Genomic DNA, 25,719 nt, shown 5'->3' on the forward strand with positions numbered 1-25,719 from the left:
TGCATTAACTTATTTATTCTGAAACAACAGAGCCAGCTGTCACTATAAGCCAAGCTCTGTGCTAAGTTACAGATACAGAGTTGACCAGGAGAAGCTCAGAGTATTGAGAAGACTTACACAGACGTGATTAATAAAATGCCACGTGAAACATGGTAATAGTAGAAGATTAGGCTAAACTCAGAGAGCAGACAGACATATTCTTCTGGAATGTTAGGGAGAAGACGGCTGGGGAAGATGTCGCAAGGAGGTGACATCTGAGCTCAGCCCTGACTGAGGAGCAGGAACTCTCTCAGGGTAGTAGCCTCATCTGTCTTTTCCGATTAGGCCCCCACCCCACTTCTCTGAGATTCTATTCAATGAACTCTGTGCACAGAACAGAGACAGGAAAGAAGGCCGGAGCAACAGAAGACCCGTTCATTGAATCGAGGCAGTGTATGTGACTGAAATCCTGTCCTGCAAAACAAACAGCTGGCTTCCTTCCACAGGGGTTACTTCGCATGTACTTTTCATCTCCAATACATACAGGTATTATTTTAGTAAAACCACCTTCCACCTCCCTCAAGTAAACAGACCCACAAATTATACCTGGATTTCAACATGCACATTTGAACAGCTTCATTACACATGGACTAGCTTAATAATATGGCAATAACCTTGGTTAAAAAAATTAAACAAATCAGGTTAACATAGCAAAACAGGCCCTCACTAAAAAATTATGAGTCAGTGACCTATAAAACCCAGCCCTCATTTATTTATTCAAATGTGAGTATTTAAAACGCTTGTTTTACATTTAAAAATCTCTTAGAAATGTACCTTTTTACTAATGCTTTCTGGTATTTATCACACAACAGCAAGGATATCCTTATTAGAAAATGGGAATTGAAACCACCTAATTTGAAGTGAGCTTTTATTGTTTTCTTTTATTGACACAGAATGACTCTCAAAGATTATACCCAAGACATGACTGGGAATATGATGATTCTAGTTACTCCTCAGAGAAAGAACCAATATGAAAATCCTGTCTGGTTTTATAAAGACTGAAATTTAAGAGACAAGAAAGCAATGCTTATAATTGCATTTGTATCCATGCATATACAAAAACATTATATTTTGTTGTTCTGTAACAGCCTTTCAACTCATTTTTTAAAATTGCACCTAAATTTTCCTTTTTAGGATTACTGGAAGTTCATTAGATGGTTGGGAGGGTTTTCCTATCTCTGAAAATAACAAACTTTGAGTACCTGGTTTTGCTTTTGTATTTATGTACTGGCCCAAAGAGATGGCAATAATCATATTAAGATTTTAAGATTTATGAAAACTTACCACTTTCTTTCCCTCCCTTGATTGTATCAACTTTAATCCATTTGGTAGCAGGAAATTGACACACAGACCTATTCAAAGTCATGTGCCTAATACAGACGGACCTGGACCTTATGATGTGAAGTTCTGTGCATTTTCTATAAAAATTCACACTACCTCTGCCTTGTACCAGCATGGATACCACCACAGAGCCTCAATCTTTTCTTTAACCCTTTCTTTGCTAGGCAACAGAAATGCAAGTTCTTATCTTTATTCATTCAATGAATATTTATTGAAAATCACCACTGTACCAAGCATCAGGATACAAAGTCTGCAGTCCTTTTAGAGCTTACATTTAAGAGAAAGGGGAGAACCAGCATAAAAATATAATATCATGCATAATATTGCCAGACAGTGGCTTCTGTTATGTGGCACATACAGCAGTTAGGTACTGAGAACTCTAGGAACTATATTTTAAATAGGCTGATCAGAAAAGCCTCTCTGAGGAACTGCATTTGAGCAGGTATCAGCAGAAATCCATGTGAAATAAGAATGAGAGGCCTGTGAGGGGAGGGTAGAGCTCAGTGGTAGAGCGCATGCTTAGCAGGCACAAGGGCCTGGGTTCAACTCCCAGTACTGCCATTAAAATTTTTTTTTCAAAAAGATAAATAAAAGGTAATCTTTGGGAAAAAAAAAAAGAACAATGAGTGATCTGAGAAATCTGAGCAAGGGTGATTCTGACAGTAAAGAGTTGGTACAAAGGCTCTAGCCTCTGGGAACATGTGTGGTTAAGATCAGGGATTGGCAAGAAGGCCACTGTGTCTGGGCCCTGGTGTGTGAGGGAAGAGAGGCAGCAGTGAGGGTGGATTGTGTAGTGGTCCCGCAAACCTCAGAAAAAACTTCAGACTTCTTTTCCTAAGAGGCCATTGGAGTATTAATAGGAGGGTTATGCATGGCCCAGCTAATGTTTTAAAGGGATTATTCCAGAAGAAAAGAAGATAGTCTTCCATGCTTCCTTTTTAAAAAAAATTTTCCTAGCAGAACTAAGCTTCCATGAAGAATCTCTGGAGAAGCTGCACACAGGTTTTCCCTTGTCTCTCTGTTTGATCCCCATCATGAAAGGCAGCTTATGTTATGCTGAAAGCTTAAAAACATTAAGTCTCCAAAGATTTTAATCAACCAGAAGATATTACGATGCTTCTAAATCTGCAGCAATGATTGGTTCCTTTAGACAGAAAAATCAGTGCTGTGGCTTGCTGGAGCTGCTGTCCAGGAAGCAGTAGCTTTTTCCCAGAAGTTTCTCTCTGGGTCAGTAAATGTGTCAGCTATTGGTTCTTTTGCTCACATGAAAAAAAAAAAAAGGATACAAAATGACCAGTTTAATTAAGCCAGATGAGTCATGGAGATGTACCTTCCAAAGAAAATATTTATGTGGCATTTTTAGGGCACTTGCTTTGCCCAAGTCTAGACAAGGGGAAGATGGAATCTGTTTACTCTGTCCACGAACAACCAAAGAGGGTTTCATGTCCTTATGATACTAACATCCATCCACTAAAACGGACAACGTGGATGGCTTCCACTGGGTGGAAGAGCGAGTGAGAGAGGCTAAGAGTCCTTCCTAGCAGCACCGCACTCTTCAGGGGGCTCTGGTGACTCACCTGCAACACTGGGAGTGCTTAGTGGAACATGGGAAAGGTGTAGGGGAGCTTTGCATACACGAGAGCAAACAAAAAAATCAAATCATTGAGGGCTCATCTCATATGCCGCCACCTCTTTGAAGCCTTTGAATTTACAGAACCAACTCTTTCCTCTTACAAGGTTCTTTAACACTGTTTATATTCCACAATTACATCCCCTGCGGAAGCATCGTCTAGTTGTGTGTGAATAAATCTAGCTCCTTGAAAAAAAGCATTACATCCTATTTATTTTGTACCCCTCACAGCATTTGTAGCACAGCAGATGTTTGCCATGTGTTTAGTGAAAAAATCTGAACGAGGAGATAACTGTTAACATCGGTTTCAATAAGATGTATCTGTGTAATTTTTGCAACAGCTTCATGAGTTAGGGATTAAATTCAAAAGTATGATATCCCAATGTTAGAGATGACAAAACTAAAGTCTAGGAAGGTCATGGATCCTTGAGATAAGACTAAAACTAAGTTCCAAAGGAACCTTCTCATAATAGGTAAACTGATGAGTAAGTAGATTTTTAAGGGAAAAGGAGCAACATATTTTAAGCATGTTGGTGAGAAAAGCTTCATTGTCATTTACTAAGTACATCTATTAATAGTCTGGCAAAAAGAATCTAGTTAGAGTTGATGGTTATTTTTATTTTTCAAGTTATGAAATACTTGACACATATAATGTGTCATACATGCAAGTTATAAAGCGTGATAATGAAAGCACCCTTGTACCGTACCCACGACCAGTGGAATAGTTAGCAGAGAACCACTGCAGAAGCCCTGTGCCTCCCATACTGTCCTCCGACCTACTGCCAACAGGTCACCGTGTGCGTCCCTCCCATACCTACTGCCAACAGGTCACCGTCACTCTGACTTTTGGTATTTATCATTTGCTTGCGTTGATTTCTAACTTAACCACATACCTAATATCTTTAAATGATACATAGTTCTCATTTTTAAAACTTTTAGATAAATCTTATCTATTCTTGGGCAAATTGCCTTTTTTCACTTAAAATCATATTTTTGAATTTAATCCATATCGCAGTACAGTTATTTTCCCTGCTATAAATGCTTTTGTCCATTAATGCTCTTGATGGAAATTTGTCTTACATCTAATGGTGCGTTAGCACATCAAAAACATCATTTTCCACTTTGCCTACTGGACATGTCTAAGAAGGCAGAATTTCTGGGTCAAAGATATGGTACATTCAACTTCACTACATGCTGTCAAATTATTTTCTTTAGGCACTTATATCTCCAACCCCTTCACAGCAGCAGTGTTCAAGAGTTCCTAGTGCTTTACATCCTTACCATCCTTTAGTGACATCCGCTTTTCTTTTTTGCCATCTGTATGTATTAAGTCCATGTGTTTTTAATTTGCACCCCCCTTAGTAATTCGTTTGAGCTAGAGCATTATAATTAGTTCTGATATCTGAGAGAATTCCCACCCACTCTGTTCTTGTTTGCCCTTAGAAATGTCTTGGCTATCCTGGCTTTTGGTCAGTTTGTACAGACTTTAGAATCAGCTTGCCAAGCTTCATGGAGTGCTCTGCTGGAAGCAGAGGGTATCACAGGAAGGTTATCAGATGGGGCTGGTATCTTTAGGATGTTGGCCCTTCCTATTTTTTTGTATATGTATTTTATATACTATATTGTTTTGTTTCGCTTTGTTTTTAATTTTTTAAAATTAAAGAATGGTTGATTTGAATCATCCTATTTTTCAACCTAATACATCTTTCTGAGTTAGGGTTATGCTAGTTACTGCAACAAACATATTCAAGAAAGTATAAAAGCTTAAACTCTACATTCGTTTACTTCTTCCTCACATAATGGGTTTTCCTGAGCAGCACGGAAATCTCCTCCAAGCAGTGGCTCAGAGATGCGGGCTCCTTCCTTCTTAGGGCTCTGCCAACTTCAAATTGCCTGTGCTCATCGGCCAGGAGCCAGAAAGGCTGCACAGAAACCAGCTGCGAAGACCCTCATCAGCCCAGGTCTGACAGCGGGGCACAGCATGCAGCTCACATCGCGCAAGCTCGAGCTGTACCACGTGGCCACAACTAGCCACATAGAAGTTCTAGTTCTGTGCCCAAAAGAGAATGAATTTAGGTCTTTTTAATGTCTTTCTATCAATTTGTATAAGTTTATCAATAAAGCTTTTACACTTTTTTGTCAGATTTATTCCTAGATACATTATATTTTATTTACATTATATAAATATATGTTATATTTTAGACTTTTTTTCAATGGCATTTGTATTCCTATTTGTCAGCTATATTTCTGGTATTTAAAGAGCTCTGTGTAGAGCTCTTGCATTATAAATCTTACAGCCTGTATCAATACTAAACTCTCTACATTTTAGTAATTTGGTGTTACATTCTGGATTTCTATAGAGTTAATCATATCACAAGGGAAATAAGTTTTGTTGTGTATGTGCCAATTTTTCATTTAATTTTATCTATATCTCAGTGCACCAGGTAGAACCTCCTGTAAAATACTAGTGAGAAGTGCTTATACTGCTGATTTTTAAGAGCATACTTGAAATGCTTCATCATTATGTACAGTGTTTAAATTTTTGTTAGGTATCTTTCTTTGGGTTAATAAAATGTATTTCTATTCCAAGTTTGCTAAGAGAATTTATCATAACTGAATGTGGAAACATCAAAATTTTCTCTGCATCTTTTGAGGTACTTAAGCAATTGTTTTTCTTTTTTTAATCTATTAAGGTGGTGACTTGGTTCAATAAAACTTTTAATGTTTAACTATGCTTGCATTCCTGAGATATATCTAACTTGTTAAGATGCACTGTTATCATTTGTATTAATTGTAGTACTCAATTTGCTAATAGTTTGCTTATGATTTTAACATTAAATTCGTAAGTGAGATTGGACATTAATTTGCCTTCCTTAGGCATTTCCTTTGGAGAATCAAGTTTACACTAGCTTCATAGAATAAGATGGAAATTATCTTTTACTGTTTTCTGAAAGAATCTGCATAAGGTTCATATTATAAGTCCTTGAAGTAAATTCTCTGCATCTGGTGAGCTACGGACTGAATGTCTCTCTCTAAAATTCCTATGTTGAAGCTCTATTCCCAAATGTGATGATATTTGGAGGCAGGAGCCTTTGGCGGGTAATTAGGTCATGAGGGTGAAGCCCTCATGAATGGGATTTGTGCCCTTATGACAAAAGACAAGAAAGATGACATCTCTTTCCATCATGTGAGGACACAGTGAGAAGACAGCCACTTGTAAACCAGGAAGAGAGCTCTCACCAGAGCCCAACCATATATATATTTATATACACACTTCATATATAGTAGCAGAGTTGCCCAAATCCTTTCTAATCCATGTGAATCTTTACTAACTGTACATATGTTCATGCATAATCACATTTATCTGTACCTCTTCTCTTTTTCTTTTGATCAGTATTTTCAAGGTTGTTAGTTGTATTAAACTTTCAAAACATCCTGGCTCTGTATCCTTTTATTTTACATTTTATTAATTCATCTCCTTAACTTTATTTTGTTCCTTCTCTTTTGTTTTTACCCCTTTTCCATCTTCTTAAGTTGAATGCTTAGCTTATTAATTTTTAGCTGTTTTTATTTCCTACTTGAAACATTAAAGGCTATAAACATTACTCTCACTATCATTTTAGTTGCAACCCACATGTGTTGATATGTAAAATCCTCTATTATGCAACTCTGTTTCATAATATTCATAAAAATTTCCTCTTCACTCATCCTTGAATTATTTTGAAATATTCCTAAAATTCCAGTGAGGTGAATTCAAATATTTTTAGTGGTTTCTTCCCATTTTTTCAATTTTGTTATTGATCTCTACCTTAAATACTTTGACGTTGGTGAACGAAACCTCCATGTTCCTATTTTGGGAATGAGAAGGAAGCTGCCCCACTGATCTTTCATTTATTCTTCCATGCTAAGCTGTGTGCTAAGTCTAGCGGTAAATACGGCAGCACAGTTTCTGTCATCATGGGGCTATGAGCATACAGGAGCAGCTAGATCATAAAGAAGCAGGCAACAGTGTCAACATTTAATGTTTGACACTGTATTTTCTTCTACTATACTCCACCTAAGTAAAAGAAGTAAGAGTGATGTGTTCTGTTATCACATGAGGTGTATTACCTACATGAGTTAAGAGCACAATCATACAGAACACTCACTGATGAATGACATCTGAGATTTATTGGATTACAACCAAGTTTTCTCCTCTGCAACCCCAAGAAGGATAGCTACTATATAAATTCTGCTTGGGTTGAGAACAAGCTGGGTTTTTCTTCAGACTCTTAAAGTACTGTCCTACATCTTAATATTACCCCTGATTCATTCATGATAACCAGAAGAAGGACTCTTAACCATGACTGCCTTCATCAGCCTTGAAAGTGGAGAAAGATTTAGGAAATCATTGAATGGGCAGGTGAGAGACAGTCATGGGAGAATCTCCATGATTCTTCAGTAGTATCTGCTAAACTTACTCTCTACCCAGTATGTTTCCTGATGGAGACAGCTTGGACCAGGTGGGATCCACGTGGGACTGAACCAGGCTGGCACTCTCAGTTCTCATGAATTGGGGAAGAAGAACAGAGTGAGGTCTTCACCCTTCACTACAAACACATCCTCTGTAATTATCTCAGAAGGGCGCATCTCTACAGCCTCAAGAGAGACACTTTTGAAATCCAGAACTTTTTCCTACTTAGGTATTTTTTTCCAGGCTTTTACTGGCTACTCTTTGCTGGGAAAAAAAAAAGCAAACAAAAACAAAAACAAAACCCAAAATTTTCCTTTTTGTTGTCCTTAGATATCTGACCCCTCACTGATATTGCCAAGAAATGATAAAGGAAGATGAAAATGCCACCTATCAAAATTTGTAGAATGAGGTCAAGGTTATCTCTACAAGGAGTTGTTCATCGTCAAGGACATTTATGTCCAAGTCTGGACAGCCCAGTGTCCATCATCCAGATGTGCATTCCTGATGTGCTGGACCAGGCACCCCCACTGCCCCTACCTCTACTGTCATGCCCCCTCCAAGAACCTTAGTAAAAGCACCATTGCTAGGCTGCCAGCTGTCAGTCCAACTCCTATTTTTTATATTTGCTATAACTTGCTTAATGGCCTAGAATATGATCAATTTTGTTACTGTGCTTTCTCTAACCACTGGGAACATTATTCTACAAGCCCATTATATCAAGTTTATTAACTCCGTTGTACACATCTTCTAAAGTTTTAGTGATTTTCAGTCTGAATATTCTATCAATTTCTGTAAGAGGTGTATTAAAATAAAAAAATTAAAAATTTCTCCTTATTAGTTTTGTCAAATTCTGCTTCTTATTTTTGAAGCATGTTAGTAGGTAAATAAAAGACAAGGATTTTTGTATCATCTTGGTAAACTGAACCTTTCATCATCATATGGTAACCTTCTCTGTCTCTAGTAATATTTCTTCCCTGATACCAGCATAATGAAAGCTGCATTTCAATTTGTTGAATATTTCCCAGACATATCTTTTCTGAGGCTTTTAATGTCAACCTTTCTGCATTCTCATGTTTTAGGTCTGTCTCTTATAAACATCATAATAGCTGATTTTAATTTTTAAAATCAATTTAACAGTGTTTGGTTTTATCTGGAGAGTTAAGTCTATTTACATATGTTAGATTTCTTCCTATTTTCAATTTGCATTTTCTCTTCAATTTTTTCCCCAGGCTTTTCTGTTTCTCGTTTGCTGGCTTCCTTTAAAATGACTGACATCTTCTCCCACTTTAATTCCAATTACGCCTACTCTCAGTTTACATGCTGCTGTTGTTCAGTTATTTAGCATTTTCTCACTTTTAATACTATATAGCAGAATGATAGTTATTACTTTACACCATATTTTGAAAGATTTAACAACATGTTTACCAGTTTTCTATAGTCATCACTCTCTGTTGCATCTCAGACCCTCCATCAGGGATTTTTCATCTCAAGCACATCCTTTGTCTGTAGGTGGTAAACACTCTTCATCTTTGTTTAAAAATGGCTTTTTTTCACCCTTTTTGAAAGATAATTTCTCTGGATTTATAATACATGTTTGTCAGTTATTTTCTCTCAGAATTTTATAGATTTTATTCACTGCATTTTGGTTTCTATGGTTGCTGTTGAGATGTCAACTGAAAGCCTGATTTTTACTCCTTTATATGCAATCCGTCATTTCTCATGGATAGCTTTTACAACCTTCTCTTTGTTTCTGTTCTGCACTTTTGCTACTCCAACAGCCAGCATCCAAGACAGCCTCAACGACCCCTTTCTCCTGGGATTCAGAGGTGTCCTCTCTCACAATAAATCATGGCTGCCCCCGTGCGGCCAACAGAACACAGTGGAAGGGCTGGTGGGTGGCTCTGAATATCTTCAAAGGCACTGCAGCCATTCCTCGGTCTCTCAGATGACTCATCTGAGAGAAGCCAGCCACCGTGCCATGAAGACATTCAACCCTAGAGACTCATATGGAAACGAATTAAGTCGCCCAAACAACAGCCAGCATCAGCCTGCTATGAGTGAGTCACCTTGGATGTGGATTCTCAAGTCCGTCAAGCCTCCAGGTGACTGCAGCCCCAGCCAACATTTGACAGAAACGTCCCGAGACACCCTGAATCAGAACCACCCAGCAGAACCACTCCCAAATTCCTGACCCACAGAACCTGTGAGAGAACATACATGATTCTTACTGTTTTAAGCAGTTAAATTCTGGAGTGCTTTGTTATGCAAAGACAGAAGCTACAATAAATAACATTAGTTTCAGTTGGGATTTATGGGGGATTTATTACCTGATAATTGGTATTTTTTATAACTTCTGGAAGTTTCTCAGCCGTTATTTCTTTAAATACTGCTTTTCTCTCTCATTCTCTATATTTTTACCTTGGCCTCCAATTGAACACTTTAGGAATTTCTCACTTTACTCCCCAAGTCTCCTCATTTCTCTTATTTCCCATCTTTTTGTGCCTCTGTGCTACATTCTGTGTAAATTGCTTAAATTTATCCTTCAGTTCACTGATTTTTCTCTTTACTTGTGAATTATCTGCTATTTAATCTTTCCACTAAATTTTCAAATTGATATAAAATTTACAAGCAATAAAATGCACAGGTGTTTGGGGTACAGCTCATTGAATTTTGATACAGATTATACTCATGTAACCACAACCACCGCATGGTCAAGATACAGACACTCCCATTTATCTCAGAAAGTCCCCTCACGCCCCCTTCCAGTCAAATGCCCCTCCCAAAGGCAGACCTTGTATTAATTTCTACCATCTATTCTACGACTGCAATAAATGTCCTCATAAAGAAGACACTCTTCTGTGTCTGTTTTCTTTTTGCTCAACATAGTTTTAAAAGTTCATTCATGTCGCTGCCTGCAGCAATTCATTGCTTTAGGCTGCTGAGGTGAGTTCCATTGATGAAGCACTGCTATATGTTTATACATTTGATTGGTGATGGAGGTTTGGGCTGTTTCTGATTTGGGGGCTTTCAGGAATAAAGCTGTTATGAACATTCTTGTCTAAAACTTTTGAAGACATGATTTCAATATTCCTGGATAAATACCAAGGAGTAGAATTTCTACCAAGGAGTGGAATTTCTTGTCACAGTAGAGGCATATGTTTGACTCTATGAGAAACTGACAAACTGTTCTTCAAACAGTTCATAATTTTCTTTTCCCACTAGGAATTTAGGGAAATGTCCCCACCAACACTTGGTATTGTCAATCTTTTAAATTATAGTCACTCTAGTGGGTATGAAATCGTACATCTTTGTGGTTTTAATTTGCATTTCCTAGTGACTGTTGATAAGGCTTACTGATTATTCCTATGTCTTTATTTGTAAAATGATTTTTCAAGATCTTTGATCATTTTTAAAAGCTGTGTTATTTGACTTTTATTATTGAGTTCTTTGTCTATTTCTGGATACAAGACTTTTGTCATATAATTATATATTGCAAATATTCTCTACCAGTCTATGGCATGGCTGTTCATTTTCTTAACAATGTATTTTGATGATCAGGAATGTTTTAATTTTGATGAAATACAATTATTATGGACTGCATGTTTGTCTCCCCCTTAATTTATACGTTGAAACCCTAATCCTTAATGTGGATGGTATTTGGAGGGAAGTAATTAGGTCTCAAGGCTGAAACCCTCATGATAGGATTAGTACCCTTATAAGAAGAGACAGAAGAGAGCTTTCTCCCTCCCTGTCTCTCTCTCTCTCTCTCTCTATGTGAAGAGAGAAAACAGGAAATGGACCCAGACCATTTCCAACACCCTGACCCTGAACTTCCCAGAGTCGAGAACTGTGAGAAATAAATTGTTTAAGCCACCCAGTCTGTGGTATTTTTGTTATAGGAGCCCGAGCTTTCTGAGATTACTACTGTTGTGTTCCAAGAAATCTCTGCCTACCCCATGTCCTGAAGATACTTCCCTATGTTTACTTCTGGATGTTTTATAGGTCCATGATCCATCCTGAATTATTTTATACAGTGTGAGGTGAGCGTCATGTTCCTTCTTATTCCACCTATGCATATCCAACTGTTCCAGCAATACCTTGAGAAGGCTAGCCTTTCCCCTTTTTCTAAAAATCAGTTGACTGTGTATGTCTATTTCTGGGCTGCATTCTGTTAGATTAAGCTATTTATCCTTACACCATTATCACACTGCCTCAATTACCAGTTTTATAGTAGGTCTGACATCAGGTATAATAATTTCCTCAATCTTTTTCTTTTTTTTCCAAAGTGGTTATTGACTCTTCTAAATTTCATTTCTGTGTAAATTTTAGAATAACGTCTCAGTTTCTAAAAATGGCTGCTATAATTTTTTTATTGCAATGGCCTTAAATTTGCAGATTAATTGGAGAATGAATGTCTTATCAAATATTGAGTTATACAATTTATAAACATTACCATTTATTTATTTTTTTCTCAACAAAATTTCATCATTTTCAGTGTAGAGGTCTCACACATTAAATGTATTTAAAATTATTTTGTAATTTTTGATACTATAAATGGTATTTTAATTTCATTTATAAATATTTACTACTAGTTTATAAAAATACAATTTTCATTTGTATATTGACTCTATACCTGTAATCATGCTTAATTTACTTACTCTTTCTAGCACCTTTTGGGTAGATTCTTCATGCTTTTCTGATAAACAATCATGTTGTTTGCAAATAAAGACTGGTAGCTTCTTCCTTTCTAATCTTTGGCCTTTCCTTTCTTTTTCTGGGTTCATTTCTTTTGCTAAGACCAATGTTGAAAAGAGTAGTGAAAGAAAATATTCTTATTTTCCTTACAATATAGTGGAAAATGTTCAATATTTCACTGTTAGGTATGATGTTAACTAAAGGTTTATGCTCCATGCCTTACATAATGAGTGCTTTGAAACGAACAGCGGTGTTAATGTGGATTTCACCTGGTGTGAGTCCCTTTCTTCAAGGCTTGAATGTCTATTTCTTGTTGCTCTCCAATGCTTTCAGTCTCAGCAAGATTAGTCCAATTCAAGCTACTCCACCATTAATGAAAACTTTCATGGAATACTGAATTTCTATTACTACATTAATTTCTCCATAGTTTTATTTGTTATTTTTTTCTAAACACGTTAGATCTTTTTTGAGAGTCTCTGTTCCTTACTTATTTGTTAGCCCCTCTTTTACTTTAAAAAAACAATGGATGTATTTATTTTGCATTTTGTATCTGATTACTCCAATATATGAGACTCTTATGTGTCTGCCAAATAATGCTCCTGGCACTTTTTTCCTCATGCATATTTTTACTTTATTTATTTTTTGGGGGGGAGGGGATAATTAGATTTATTTATTTGATGGAGGTACTGGGAACTGAACCCAGGATCTCGTGCATCCTAAGCACACATTCTACCACGGAGCTATTAACCACCCCCTTCTTTTATTTTAAATGTGAGTTTATATCCCCTGGAAGTTTATCTCTCAGAGTCCTTTGTATCCTGAGTTGAGAGAACATTCTTCCAGAGAGAATATACACTGATTCTTGGAAACTTGGGCATGCTACCAACATGGATACATTTTCACTTAAATTTTTCCTTGGAGTTTTCCACCCTTGAAGACTGGGCACCCAAGACTCCATGAAGACCAGCCTGTGGCCAAGTCTTCTTAGTGGAGGCTCTCTCTTTTGTTCCTCTACTAAGAGCCCAGTAATGAGAAAAGCATGTTTTCTTGCATGTACTCTGCTTTTATAAATTAGAATTCCACCCCACTCCCCGTTTTCTATTTCTCTAAGGGTATAATCCGTATGGTTCTTGGTTCTGGCCAATATTCTCTGATTCAACTTCCCACATTGCCCAGGTCCAAAAACGTGGTCTCCTGTTCCCGGAGGGCACAGCAACTAAAATAAAACCTCTAGGCCACCTAGGAGTGCTGGCTGCCCACAAGACAGCAGCGTCAGTGTCTGAGTCCCACCCTGCGCAGCTGCTCAAGCTTGAGTCCCAGCCTTGGGGGAATTCCAACGCTGTCTTATAAACTCAGCCATGCATGCAATCCTACTTTTCATGTTTCATCCAGTACTTTAGACATTTCTGTAGTAAGAGACTTTCAATATATCTAGCTTGAGGATATAGCTAGAAATGGAAATATTCCACATTTACTTTCTAATCTCTAAAGGCTTTAGTTATTGCTCTTCATTTAGCTGGCTGGCACGTGAGTTAGCTGGATGGATAAGAATGGTTAACAGAAGAGATCGCTCTGGACCTCTCTGCCTATAAATATTGAATTTATAGTAGTAAAGAAATAAATAGTACCTGTTTCTCAAAAACAGCTATAAAAAATGAATCTAATGGATAATTGGCATCTCTCGTGATGGTTTTACTTCGAGAATATTCCAAACAGTTTCTCTAAAGAGCTGTCACAGGCTTTGTCAATGAAGGAATTGTGAAGAAGACAAGTAATTAAGGCTTTGTGTTAGTACCACACTAGTTCTCAAAGCTGTCTTTCATGAGTAAAATAAAACCTGAATGGATCAAAATGTTTCTTGGAAGTTGGCCAGATTTCACATGAAAGGACTTCCTTTTACTCCTTTACTATAGAGAGAAATCGCTTAGCAGTTACACATAATAAATTTAATTCCTAAGGCTAAATTACACTCTGTAACATGTGGATGATAAAACCTACCTCATCAACTGTTAAAACATATGGATTGAAAAATGTTTAGCACAGTAGCTTTACACACTAAATGGTAGTTACTATTATTTCCACATAAAAAAAGTTCTGGTGTGAGAAACTTTTAGTATCGTTGTAAATGTTAAGTTCAGAGATGGTTGACTGTCCTTGAGCTACTGACAAAATAGACTCAGGAAAACTCAGCTTGGGTTCCCCATCTTGATGGGGTTCCCTCCTGAGATCCAAAGCGTCTTGGTTTCTCCTTAATTATGACTGCCCAGTTCTCTTACAGTTTCATAGTGAAAGCAGTTTACGTGACTGGTAGCATTTTTTTTCTGTAGTGTGACATGCAAGGGGAATCACATTAGGCATGCCATCCATTACAAATATGGATGGCAAGAAAGTCTCTCCTCAAGGAACCTATAGTCCAATGTTGTGATTCTCAACCCAGGTTGTACCTTAGAATCATCTAGAAAGATTTTTTTTAAACTACCAACATTTATACATGTGTCTTTCCTCCCTATACAGACTGGCTATCTTGGGACAAAAGCCATACTATCTTCCTTCCTTATTCCTCATAGCCAGTATCTATATGTGGCAGGAATTTATTAAGACCCACTTAAAATCATTATACAAAAATGCTAACAGAATTCAATTTTAAAGACATTCTATAATGTGAACTCTTAGTAGGAGTCACAAATAAGGCTGAAACATTAAATTCCTAGGCCAAAAAGAACTGTAACATTGCTCCCTGTGTTAAGTGTGCTGATTTCAAAAGCCATATCCCCCAAAGTGAAAATAACAGATGCACCAAAATTAAAAGAAAATTGCAACTATAACACAGCTTTGTGCGTAGAAATACTCATGTGGCACTGTAAGTTACAAAATTTGTCTTACCAATTTAAGATATCCCTCAGCATCTAGAATTAAGTTTTCTGGTTTCAGGTCTCTGTAGATAATACCCAGTCGATGCAGGTAATCAAACGCTTCCGTCACACAAGCAACGCAGAACTTGGAGGTGGGTTCATCAAAGCTGCCTCTGCAACGAAATCATTTTCCCTCTTAATACTCTAGACACACATCCTTGCGGTATATTCTAGGTGTAAATTATCATAGTGTAAATGTATGCAATATAAACATTGTGTAGGGCATCAACTCTAAAAAGTATTTCATACTGCCAATGAATGAGGCTGCTGATCATAAAGAAACTTAGGGGGATACTTGATGCAAACAAGAACCACTTCACTGAAATTAAGATGTTTACAACCAAACGATTGTTTCTGGCAACCATATGTGAAGATCTAAAATAGAAAGAGGAGAAAACAGAACTTGTTTTTAGATACCTACGGTAAATTCTGGAGAAAATGCAACAGTATCAATGGAGAGCTTGAACCAGACTTCTGTAATTGATTGCTTGACTAAAAATGACCCAAATGATCATTTCCATTTCCTGTTTGCATAGCACGTAACAGTAACCCATGTAGAAATGGGGTCATAACTCTTTCCTGTTTAGTGTGCCTTGATGATATTAGAGTTGCCCTGTGTCAGCACCGTGTGTAGGTTTACCTACTGAATTATTAAACGTGGTGGTGGTTTGCTGCATGGTGTAATAGAAGGCTGTGGCTCTGGAGTGAGAGAAATTGGCTTTGACTCCTGATTCTTCCATTCACTGTGTCCTTGGGCAAGTTGTTCGGCTGTTCTGAGCCTCAGATCCCTAGCTGTAAAATGGGTGCACTGCTGACTTTACAAGGCTGTTTTAAGGAGCAGGCAAAGTGCCTAACAGGTAGCAGGAACTCCCATCTCTAAACAGATTAAGATATTCAAAAAAGATTTGCCAGTTGAAGCAAAGATGGAAGATGCAAATGCTTCTGCAGGTGTCATGCAAGTCTCCTCCACCCTTCCAGGTTCCCCCCATTGGGTCCATCCAACAGTCTGTTCCCAGCACAACATACAGCTCTTCATTCAGATGCTTAAAGGTCTCTTCCTACTCAGGTCCATGATTCTTGACCATGAATGCACATTAAAATTGCTTGAAAGGCAGGTAAAAGTCACTTCCTGGACCCCAAAGCAAGTGAACCAAATCAAAGCCTTTGGGATTAGGGCCCAGCATTTTCATCTATAAAAGCTCCCCATGCGACTGTGATGTGAAACCAGAGCTGAGAAGCACTGGCCCAGGGAATCCTGTCTCAGTGTCTGGCTCGGCAGTAACCTCCACAACCTAACGCAAAGCTACCTTCCCATCTCCTCTTCCTCTGCCCTCATCTTCTATTTAAACTCTGCTCTTAGTCAGCGAGTAAGAGACTTAATCGTAACCCAACTTCCCTGCTGTGTCTTACATCCGTTTCCCTTCTTCTCTGCCTTCTCACATTTTGGTCATCCTTAGAGTTCAGCTCAAGTCCTTCCTTGACCATCACATTTTTCTATCTTTCCTCTCTTCCGAGCTCACTATTCACAACACTAATTGGACATTTGGTTACAAATAGCCAACTTCATCATATTTAGTCCTCACATTAAATAATGAAATGTTTTAAAACTGCAGGTTACATTATCTCCTGAAATCAAATCTAAATCCACTGGAGGAAAACTTTATACTTTTTATACTTCTAGTTATAAAAGTTTATATGGTTTAGGAAACACCCACACTATACTATGGAGCCTTGTATGTAGGTGGAGCTCAGAAAATACCCGTGGTTCTGACTGTATGGAAAATGCCCTTTTTGTGTAATAGCATCTTTGCAGACACTTCACTCTGCTTTCCAGCCAGGGCTTCCCCACTCCCCACCCTTCCTTCATCTCCCTTCTCAAGATTCAGAATCAGTAACTTCTGGGTTTATCCTTACTCTGCCTCATACTAACCACGTGACACAGATGGTTTACACCTGAAGCCTGGGCTCCTTTAATCTTTAATACGAGAATGACAATGACTGCCTTACATGGTGCCTATTACGTGATTATAACATTAGCTAAGAAAATGTCGCTATTACTTTTTTAATCAAGTGGTAACATTTTTTAAGACTCATTTCTTAATGACTTTCTTCATGTCTCTTTACTTTTTAAAATTAATTAATTAATTAAAATGGAGGCACTGGGGATTGAACCCAGGACCTCATGCATACTAAGCATGTGCTTTACCACTGAGCTATACACCCTCTCCCCTCTTCATGTCTCTTTAAATGATCATGAATAGTGCATCCTTTAGACCAGATGTGAGTATACAAAAGTAATAATTTATAAACCTTTTTCATTACCTGTCCCTCAATATACTCCATAGCTCCCCACCTAAGCAGGCCTCCAGAAGCATGTATACATACTTATTGTCCTTGAAAGTACGATACAATCTGTGAAGACAAATAAAAAGATGGCTATTATTAGAAATCTAGTTTTAAAACATCTTTAAAGTTGCTTAAGAGCATCATCAATAACATTTTGGACAATGGTCCTCATCTCCTTCCAAACATCCTACAGCGATATCGGCTTCCCCTGATGCTCTAATCTCTCCTCCTCCCTTGTTTTTGCTCCTGCTGACCCCTTTACTTGGACTTCCCTCCCTTTACCCACAAGCTGAACTTCTTAATTTCAGTTTCCCTGTATAAATGTTAGCCATTCTCAGCACCAAGCTCAGGGGTCACCTTCCTGATAAAGCAGATCCTTATCCCATCTACTAAATATGGCCTATCCTTCCTTCTAAAACCCAGAGACCTCTGCATAGTCTCCTTTAAGATCTGCCTTGCATAACAGTCATTCACGCCCATGTCTTATTCCTCTAGTTGGTCTCAGGAAACAGACTGAGACAGACATTCCTAAGCATTTCTCGTGGGGACTGCTCTTGGGACCAACACCCATGGTGAAGGAAGGAAGTAGACTTGGATAGAGGAGGGGTTGGACTGTCATCTAGTTTTTCAAAAGCCTCGGCTTCCAGGAGCTCTGCCATCACTGGATGCAGGATGTACCTGGAGAATGAGTATGGTCTTGGCAAGGTGGTTCTCTTCACTTTAGAGCACCGGCTGGAGAGGGGCTGAGCTAGATGCCCCAGCTGGCAGCACTCCCAGAAACTGGGAGAACGACAGCCTCAGTCCTGATGTGGGTTCTGGGCAACATACCGTATTTCAGCGCTGGGTGAAAGCAATCTCTGGGTCTTACTCAAGAGATGCCCTTTTCTCCCTAGCACCATGCCCAGGCTAATGCAGGCAACGGAACAGCTATCTCACGTACAGGCAGCAGAAGCGACCTAGTAAGTGGTTCTGGGTGGAATCTGGATCCAAGCTGCCCGGGGTTGAATCCCTGATCAACCGTTTATGAACTAAGCAACTTCAGTTTTCTCATTGTTCCTGCTCAACAAGGACAATCTTCACATTTACCTGTTTTGTTATGAGGATCATAACAAATACATATCTTCACTTGATTACATACTGATTATATGTATTAATTTAATATATTTTACACATATAATATATGAAATAGATATAAATAAAAATGTTTAATATATTATATATAAGATTTTTTAAAATTTTTGCTTTAGAAGAGTGCCTGGCACATATTATTTTCTCGACAATAAATGTCATTAATATTCATTTTTAATATTATAATTGCCCTACTATATGCCAGGTCCTTTGCAAAGAGCTGGGAATGAGAAAATGAATAAAATCTAACCCACACCCTGAAGCTGCTCTTGATAGTTTTTAATGAATTATTGATTAAAAAGGCAGGGGGAGCACATAATTTATATAAAGATAATTGGCTGACTCTACTGCCAGCATTGCCTGAGTTCAGATTTTTTTTTAATCTTGAAAAGAAATAGGTCTGAGAATATGGACAGGCAGAAGGAATCTCTCAAGGCATTTCACAAAAAGTATAAATTCTATTCATTAAAGAGGCACCTTACATCACCCAGAAATCTCTAAAGCTATACTCTGGGGCTTTAAGACATGTATGAAAATATATGCGTTAACTGACCTACACAGCTAACCCATGAATTCACGAGAGAGCCATGGCCTAGAATAACATATTTCTCTTCCAAACTCTGGTGATCAATGCAGAAAGAATAGTAATTACAAGGAGGTGGATCTTTGGGCATCCAGGCACCACTAGGAACCAGCTCCTCGGAACCCACAGGTGCCCAAATGTCAAATTCTCACAGAAATTCAAAAGCAGCATGCTTCCTGAGGGATTCTGAATGAATTCTTGCTTCCCAAATTCTGCAGTTCAAATAAACAGTTCAAATTATTCCCACAATAATTTTATATTCACTTCAAACACACACACACACACACACACACACTTTCCTGAGATTTACCCAAGGATAAAAAATCTGGGCTCTTGACTTCAGATCTCAAACTTCGAACATTTTATGTGTTGTTGCTGTGACTGGGATGGAGGATGCAGAGTGGGGTCTCCTCTTCCTCTTCTGCCTTCTCTCATGGAAACACTCAGCAGAAGAGCCTGAGATCCTAAGTTCTGAGAGGGAAGCCCTCACTTACTTCACGATGAAGGGCGAGCACAGCTCCTCCAGGATCCTCTTTTCTGAGTAGACATGCTCCTGCTGCTTCGTGTCCACTATGTGCTTCTTCCTTATACACTTCATGGCAAAAGCAACGTTCTCGTTTTTCACCTTAACCTAGGTAAGAAGGCAACAAGCCCTCAAAATGAACTTACCAGAAAAAGTTTACCATGCCTATGTAAAACATGTTGACTAGTAAGAGTTCCAATTCTTTCACATTTAAATAGTATGGAAGCTTCTAACCACTTATCCTTCTGGGAATTGAATATTATTCAGGCATATACACTTCCCTTTTATTGTATGTAATTTCCCCAAGAGTTCACATATCTGGAACACAGTTCTAAAAATATTTGTGTTGAAACAAGAAAAATACTCCAGTTAGAAGACTGAATGAAGTTTAGAAATCTCTTCAGTTTGGAGTATGCGATATGAAAAACTTTGGCCAGAATTGCCCCCAAATTGTTCTTTCTTAATAGTCACTTCTTTGATATTCAAAGTGAAACATATTTTAAGTCAAGATGTATATCTGCCATATCCCATATGACAGCCACTAGTCATATGAGATTATTTCATTTTAAATTGATCAAAATTAAAAATTCAGTTCCTCGGTTGCATTATCCACATTTCAAAAGCTCACCAGCCACAGCTAGCCAGTGGCTACCCTATTGGACATGCAGACACAGAACGTTTCCATCAGTGCAGAATGTTCTGTTGGAGACCACTGCTCTAGATGGATGAACAGAATTTTCCCTTAAAAGAAAACTTAAAAATTTTTAATAAATATTTATTCAGAGAGGCTTAAAACTCCATAATATGCTATATTTGACAAGTAATGACATTGTGCAGAAATGATCACACCCCATATTTTGTTCACATTTGCCATTAGTACTGCCTACGATTTTTCAATCAATGGCAGAATTATTGATTCAATTATTGTTATTTAACTATATGAAAAACAAAGCTCAGCATTGTCAATTCAATCCTTTTGCCAAGAGTTTGGTGGAAAATACAGCAGATAGATCTCTCCCTTCTCTCTCCATATGGTGGAAGAAACATTAGTAATACTTTTTGGCCTATTAAGAACTCTTTTCTTCCTCTCTCACCCAAAAGAGATGAAGTATGGACTGGGTGTGTGTGAACTGGTCAGCATCTCCAGCAGCATTTCAGATCCGCTCACACCCAGGCCATCCAGCAGATGGAGGTGTCAGCACCATTCCCAAGGTTAATAATATACAGTGAATCGTTACAAATCTGTGCGGCAAAGAAGGGCTGGGTAATTGCCAAGGGTTTAGAGCCATCTCTACCCAGTAAGGTCACAGATCTCCATTCGACAGTTTCTTCAGAGCGCTTGATCTGACAGCCCCGCTCTGCTACTCCTTGCAAGCTGGTTCTCAAGCTCAAAGAAGAGTTGGTGTGGAAGATGCAGCGGAAATCAGGCGTAATTTCCCAGCTGTCCTGATCAGCACTACAGAAAGCTGCTCTTCAAACATCCCCTTGCAATTCTGCTTCTTTTCTGTTTTTCAGAAAATTTTGAGCAAGCCAGAAATAGGATAATGAAAGCCAAATATAGACATGGTAGGGGAGTTGTTTAAGAAACGGAATTATGATATGAAAGATTTCATTTCTGTGGCATTTCCACTGGACACATTCTTCTTTTCTTTAGTATATAGTTAATGTATCGTGAGTGTTTGTATACATACATTTTGCTGTTAGCAAATACATTTTATGTTTTCTAGCCTTTGGGAATGGTTACTTGGTACATTCTCCAATAACTGCCATCAAGAAAACAATTCTCAAAAGGACATGATGTAAAAAGCTTGAAATAGCAGCTGTATTATTACAAGTTACTTACTAGCACAGACCTGCTATTATGCAACATACAGAGTGAAAAGTGTACTTTCTCAATTTCAGTTCAAAGCAACATTTAGATAGCAATAACAATGCATATATTCCTCCAAGAGACACTGGAATATAAAGCAAAAAAAGTCAAAAGGCTTCTCTCAGATGCTTGAAACGTAAACCCCTTACAAGCTCAACTCTTCCGAACCCACCAACGCCCAGTGTGGCGATAATCTCAAGGTTCTGGAATGGGGATGATGAGGAAAATCTGGCCACCTTCTCCTTCAGCTGAATCATCTCCAGAGAGAGTGCTTTGGACAGCTTCCAGCTAGACATGGATCTCCTGTATGAGAGAAGAGAAACTTTTTACACCTTCCTCCAGGCAAGCAAGGCTCACAAAACACAGAAATTCCACCCTTAAAAAAGCCTTCTTTCTGCCAGTAATTACTGCCCATAGTTGCCATAAAGATTATCTCAGCTTTTATAGGATCAGATTCAGTTACAACTGGGGAGAAAAGCAACAGAATATACAAATATGAAACAAATACACTCGCACACAATAAAAAAACGGACAAAATGTCAAAACGAGTGAATTGTGTGGTATTTAAAATACATCTCAATAAAGCATTTTACAAAAAATAAATAAGTCATGAGAGGAAATAAATCCAGAAGACTGGAGAGCCTTTGCCTTTGTCGCACATACAGGAAACAGCCACACAGCATCTCCGCCATGCTTCCTTCGCTCTTTCTGTCAGACCTCGAAGGTCCCTGGCTGAACCAGAACAACTGCTTTGTGAAACATGAAAAATACATTCCTTATTTTATGTCTAAATATTGTTACTTGGAGATGCTCATTTACCTCCTTTAGTTAAAGTTCACTGCTTGGGATTATGTATTTATAAATCGTTCTTATTACAAAAGGCCTTTGGCATAAAAACTGCAAATATATTCCTTGCCAGAAAGAAAAACAAAAACAAACTCTGCAGTTCTGGTTGAAAGCTCTAATTTAACACAAGTGTTTTCTAGAACTTTTGACTCTTAAGCTTTAATGGTACTATCTAGTAAATACATGCTTAAGTATTCACTCTACAGAATATTCTAGCAAAATATTTTCAAATCATTTAGATTTTACAAAGCAGTTTTTTTCTATGAGACAAAACATGTTTCATCAGTATTACTGCATTTGGGACCCCTGAGCAATAAACTCCATTATATCTTGAAATAACCTGGGCTCTCGTTCTAGATTATTCTTTATCTGGAATCAGAATGAATGGACTATGCTAGTGCCTTGTCATTCTTGTTTGAGTTCCATGTGCGAGAGAGGCCTCCCTTCTGAACTAACGTCTTTCGGAGCTAGGTCACAAGTCAACGTACAGACGCCCTTTCCCAAGGACTCTTATCAGGATATCATCCCCTTAACATTGCTACTCATCGCCGAAAATAAGAAACGCTATTTATAGACTAAAGTGATATCCATCCTAGTGGTAAGTGGCATTTTTTTGTGGAAAGACAAGTTAAAAGAACTCCCCTAAATCTTCTAGTGACAACACACTAAAAGCTACTGCACAGCAAGCCACACCCCTCGGTCCCCTTCATTAACTGCCAGAGGTCACACCGGCTTAGGAAAATTTTCCTCCACTTACTTCGCATGTCTTTTTTCATCATCACGGTTCAGGTTTGCCACATACCCTTCAAGATATTTCTGGAGTTCTTCAAAAGTCCCAACTGTTTGGTTGAATGTTCTAAATGAATAAAAAGAAACAAACCCTCAATGCGAATAGTTACCTTTGTAACTTACCATTCTTCTTAAGCTATTCAGAAAACATTAATTGTACGGTTATTCACAGCTTTGTAAACTGTTTTTCAATAACTTATGTTACATTAAGTGGCCATCACAGGTAGAATAATTGTTAGAAGCTATATGATTGAGCTTTTGAGTTTCTGAAAGCAAGGAGGCTCTCAGTGAGAAGAGACATTTCTGTGGTTTTCTGCAATTGTGGTTCAGGTTTACCAAAAATTGTTCTTTTTTTTTTCATTTTAAAGAAGACAGCGGAAAGGAAATAGTCTACATGATCTGCTTATTGAATCCACAGGTAACATATCTTACCCATTTTTCTAACCTTGCTTAATCAAATTGAGCTCTTTATTTTTAAAAATCAAGGATAAAAAGTATCTCTTCTTTGTCCCTAGATAATACTCCTCATTTCACATCCATTCGTAAATAAATCCAAACTTTTTACCTTAACTTAGTAATTCTTTGGGTGAGGCTGGGCCATCATATTCCCTTGACCCTCCTGACCTCACGGATCACAGGTTTGTTACGTGTCCCGCCTACTCTCCCCGTCCCAAGTCCCTTGTCTCTGGGAATTCTTACACAGGGCACTGCCCATGAGAAAAAATAATCCCTTTCCTCACCAAAGAAGTATATTTTCCAGATTATCCTTCCAATGCGTCCTGCACCCCACACTCGACAACCTTCCTTGATGGGTGATTTTTAGGGTGGTTCTCTTCCCTCCTATAAAATAGCAACCTTCTAGAAACCATGCTTCAATCACCTCAGTAAATCTTAAGCTCCTGGCCAGAGCAAAATGAAAGGAATGAAAATTTATGTCAACACACCTAACGCTAGTAAACCAGAGCCACCTCATTAGTGTCGTGTTGCCACTTACTGCCTGCCTAACCCTGAAGACCTCTACCCACCTGTAACTGACCACCAATCTATACTTACATTAGTATTTTACTGTACTGGGTATTTCCCATTTCCCCCTTCAGATCTACACTCCACTCTTCTCTGCCCTGCTCTGTGGACTGTCCGTGGTTGACCGTAGAGTAGTGAGAAACAAAACAGGCTTGCCACACAATTTCAAATTTCCCACGGCTGAAGTTTTCAAGTAGAAGGAAATACTTCTCTTAATTTGTTTTGATTTTATTTATTCTATTTGTCACCATAGTCTTGCTTGCTATTAAACTAATTCATGTATTGTTGTAAACAGATTTTATTTTTTTAATGTAGGTGACACTAGTGTCACAGATCTCTAGATATTCTCCACAAATAAGTCAAGTTTAAACAGCTACAACATTCTAGCTGTAACATTCAAATACATATTTTTTTTAAAAAATAATGAATTAGGAAAGCAGAAGTAAAGAGCGATAGGCTTTCGGTCACTATATTCTATTGCAAGGATGGTGCCCTTTATTCCGTGAACGTCTGCATTGCTTCCCATAGGCCAAGGACCATGTCAGACACTGGCACGCAACAGCCGTGAACAAGAAAATATTTCTGTGCTCATGAAAAAACAGAAGAGTGGGAAGACAGATGTTAAATACAGCAATCAAAGTGTGAATAAGGCTGTAAGGGTGCCATGAGAGAATTACTATGAGATCCTAATCTAGCCTTAAAAGTCATAGCTACGATGATCATATAATTTATCATTCAAACTGAATGCTTTTCAGAGTGAAGGGGACTGCCAGTGATAAATATGTTGGCATAACCAGAACTGTCCCAGGAAATCCAGGATGTAGGTCATCATACCTGATAGTCTGCTCCTCTTACGCATAAAATAAATTCATGTAACTTTTCATGTCTCATCGTGCCTAACATGACCACACTTTGTGTAGGAATCTCAACTCTGTGCATTTAAACATTTTAAAATTACGAACTCCCAAATAATTTACAGGCTCTAAAATAACCACTGCATCCTCTTCATGGATGGTAGAGTCATGAGATACTATACAAGTATTTGGTTATGTGATTACAATGAAGAAAAAAGGAAGGAGTTCTTCCTTTCTACCATATTTTTAGTCTTAGCATTTTGGAGCCATTTGTAAGATTTTATCACACAGCTAGTGCTATTCAGTGCATGCATATATTTTTCATAAACAAAACAATGCACTGCCGGGACAATTTCATACCAATATATTTTCCATCTGTGAGCTGTCATCCAAAGGGTTCCTTTATCTGAATATACTTTGCATTTTCTAGCCTGATGCTTTGTTTCAAGTTGTACTTCACCTGGAGAGACTTCCACATTTCCTTTGCCTAGAAAACTCCTATTTCACGTCCCATTTCCACACTTACAAATTTAAAGTAAAACTTTCCTCATTTTACTGCATTGTGATTGCTTCTCTTTCTGAACACATGCTATGGAAATCAAATGGCATGATGGAAAGAATGCTGAAAGGAACTGGAAGACCTGGGCATCTCATATGAAATCACAGGTGACACCTTTGGGGCAATTC

The 25,719-nt window shown here is 38.1% G+C and overlaps 1 protein-coding gene and 1 non-coding gene across 2 annotated transcripts in view; both read right to left on the reverse strand.

Annotated features, from left to right (window-relative positions):
- PRKG2 (protein kinase cGMP-dependent 2) overlaps window positions 1-25,719 on the reverse strand; it is a 93,142-nt gene that overhangs the window by 14,756 nt on the left and 52,667 nt on the right. The window contains exons 10-14 of the mRNA XM_072973408.1: window positions 23,124-23,222; window positions 21,670-21,823; window positions 19,622-19,758; window positions 17,393-17,482; window positions 15,042-15,183 (exon numbers count right to left, since the gene is read on the reverse strand). Coding sequence (XP_072829509.1) covers window positions 15,042-15,183; window positions 17,393-17,482; window positions 19,622-19,758; window positions 21,670-21,823; window positions 23,124-23,222 — 622 coding nt within the window. The remainder of the gene's footprint in view (window positions 1-15,041; window positions 15,184-17,392; window positions 17,483-19,621; window positions 19,759-21,669; window positions 21,824-23,123; window positions 23,223-25,719) is intronic.
- TRNAT-AGU (transfer RNA threonine (anticodon AGU)) lies at window positions 17,222-17,298 on the reverse strand. The gene has a single exon. It is a non-coding gene; the product is annotated as a tRNA-Thr (tRNA).

The sequence above is a fragment of the Vicugna pacos genome, chromosome 2, assembly GCF_048564905.1.
Source record: "Vicugna pacos chromosome 2, VicPac4, whole genome shotgun sequence".
NCBI classification, from domain to species: Eukaryota; Metazoa; Chordata; class Mammalia; order Artiodactyla; family Camelidae; genus Vicugna; species Vicugna pacos.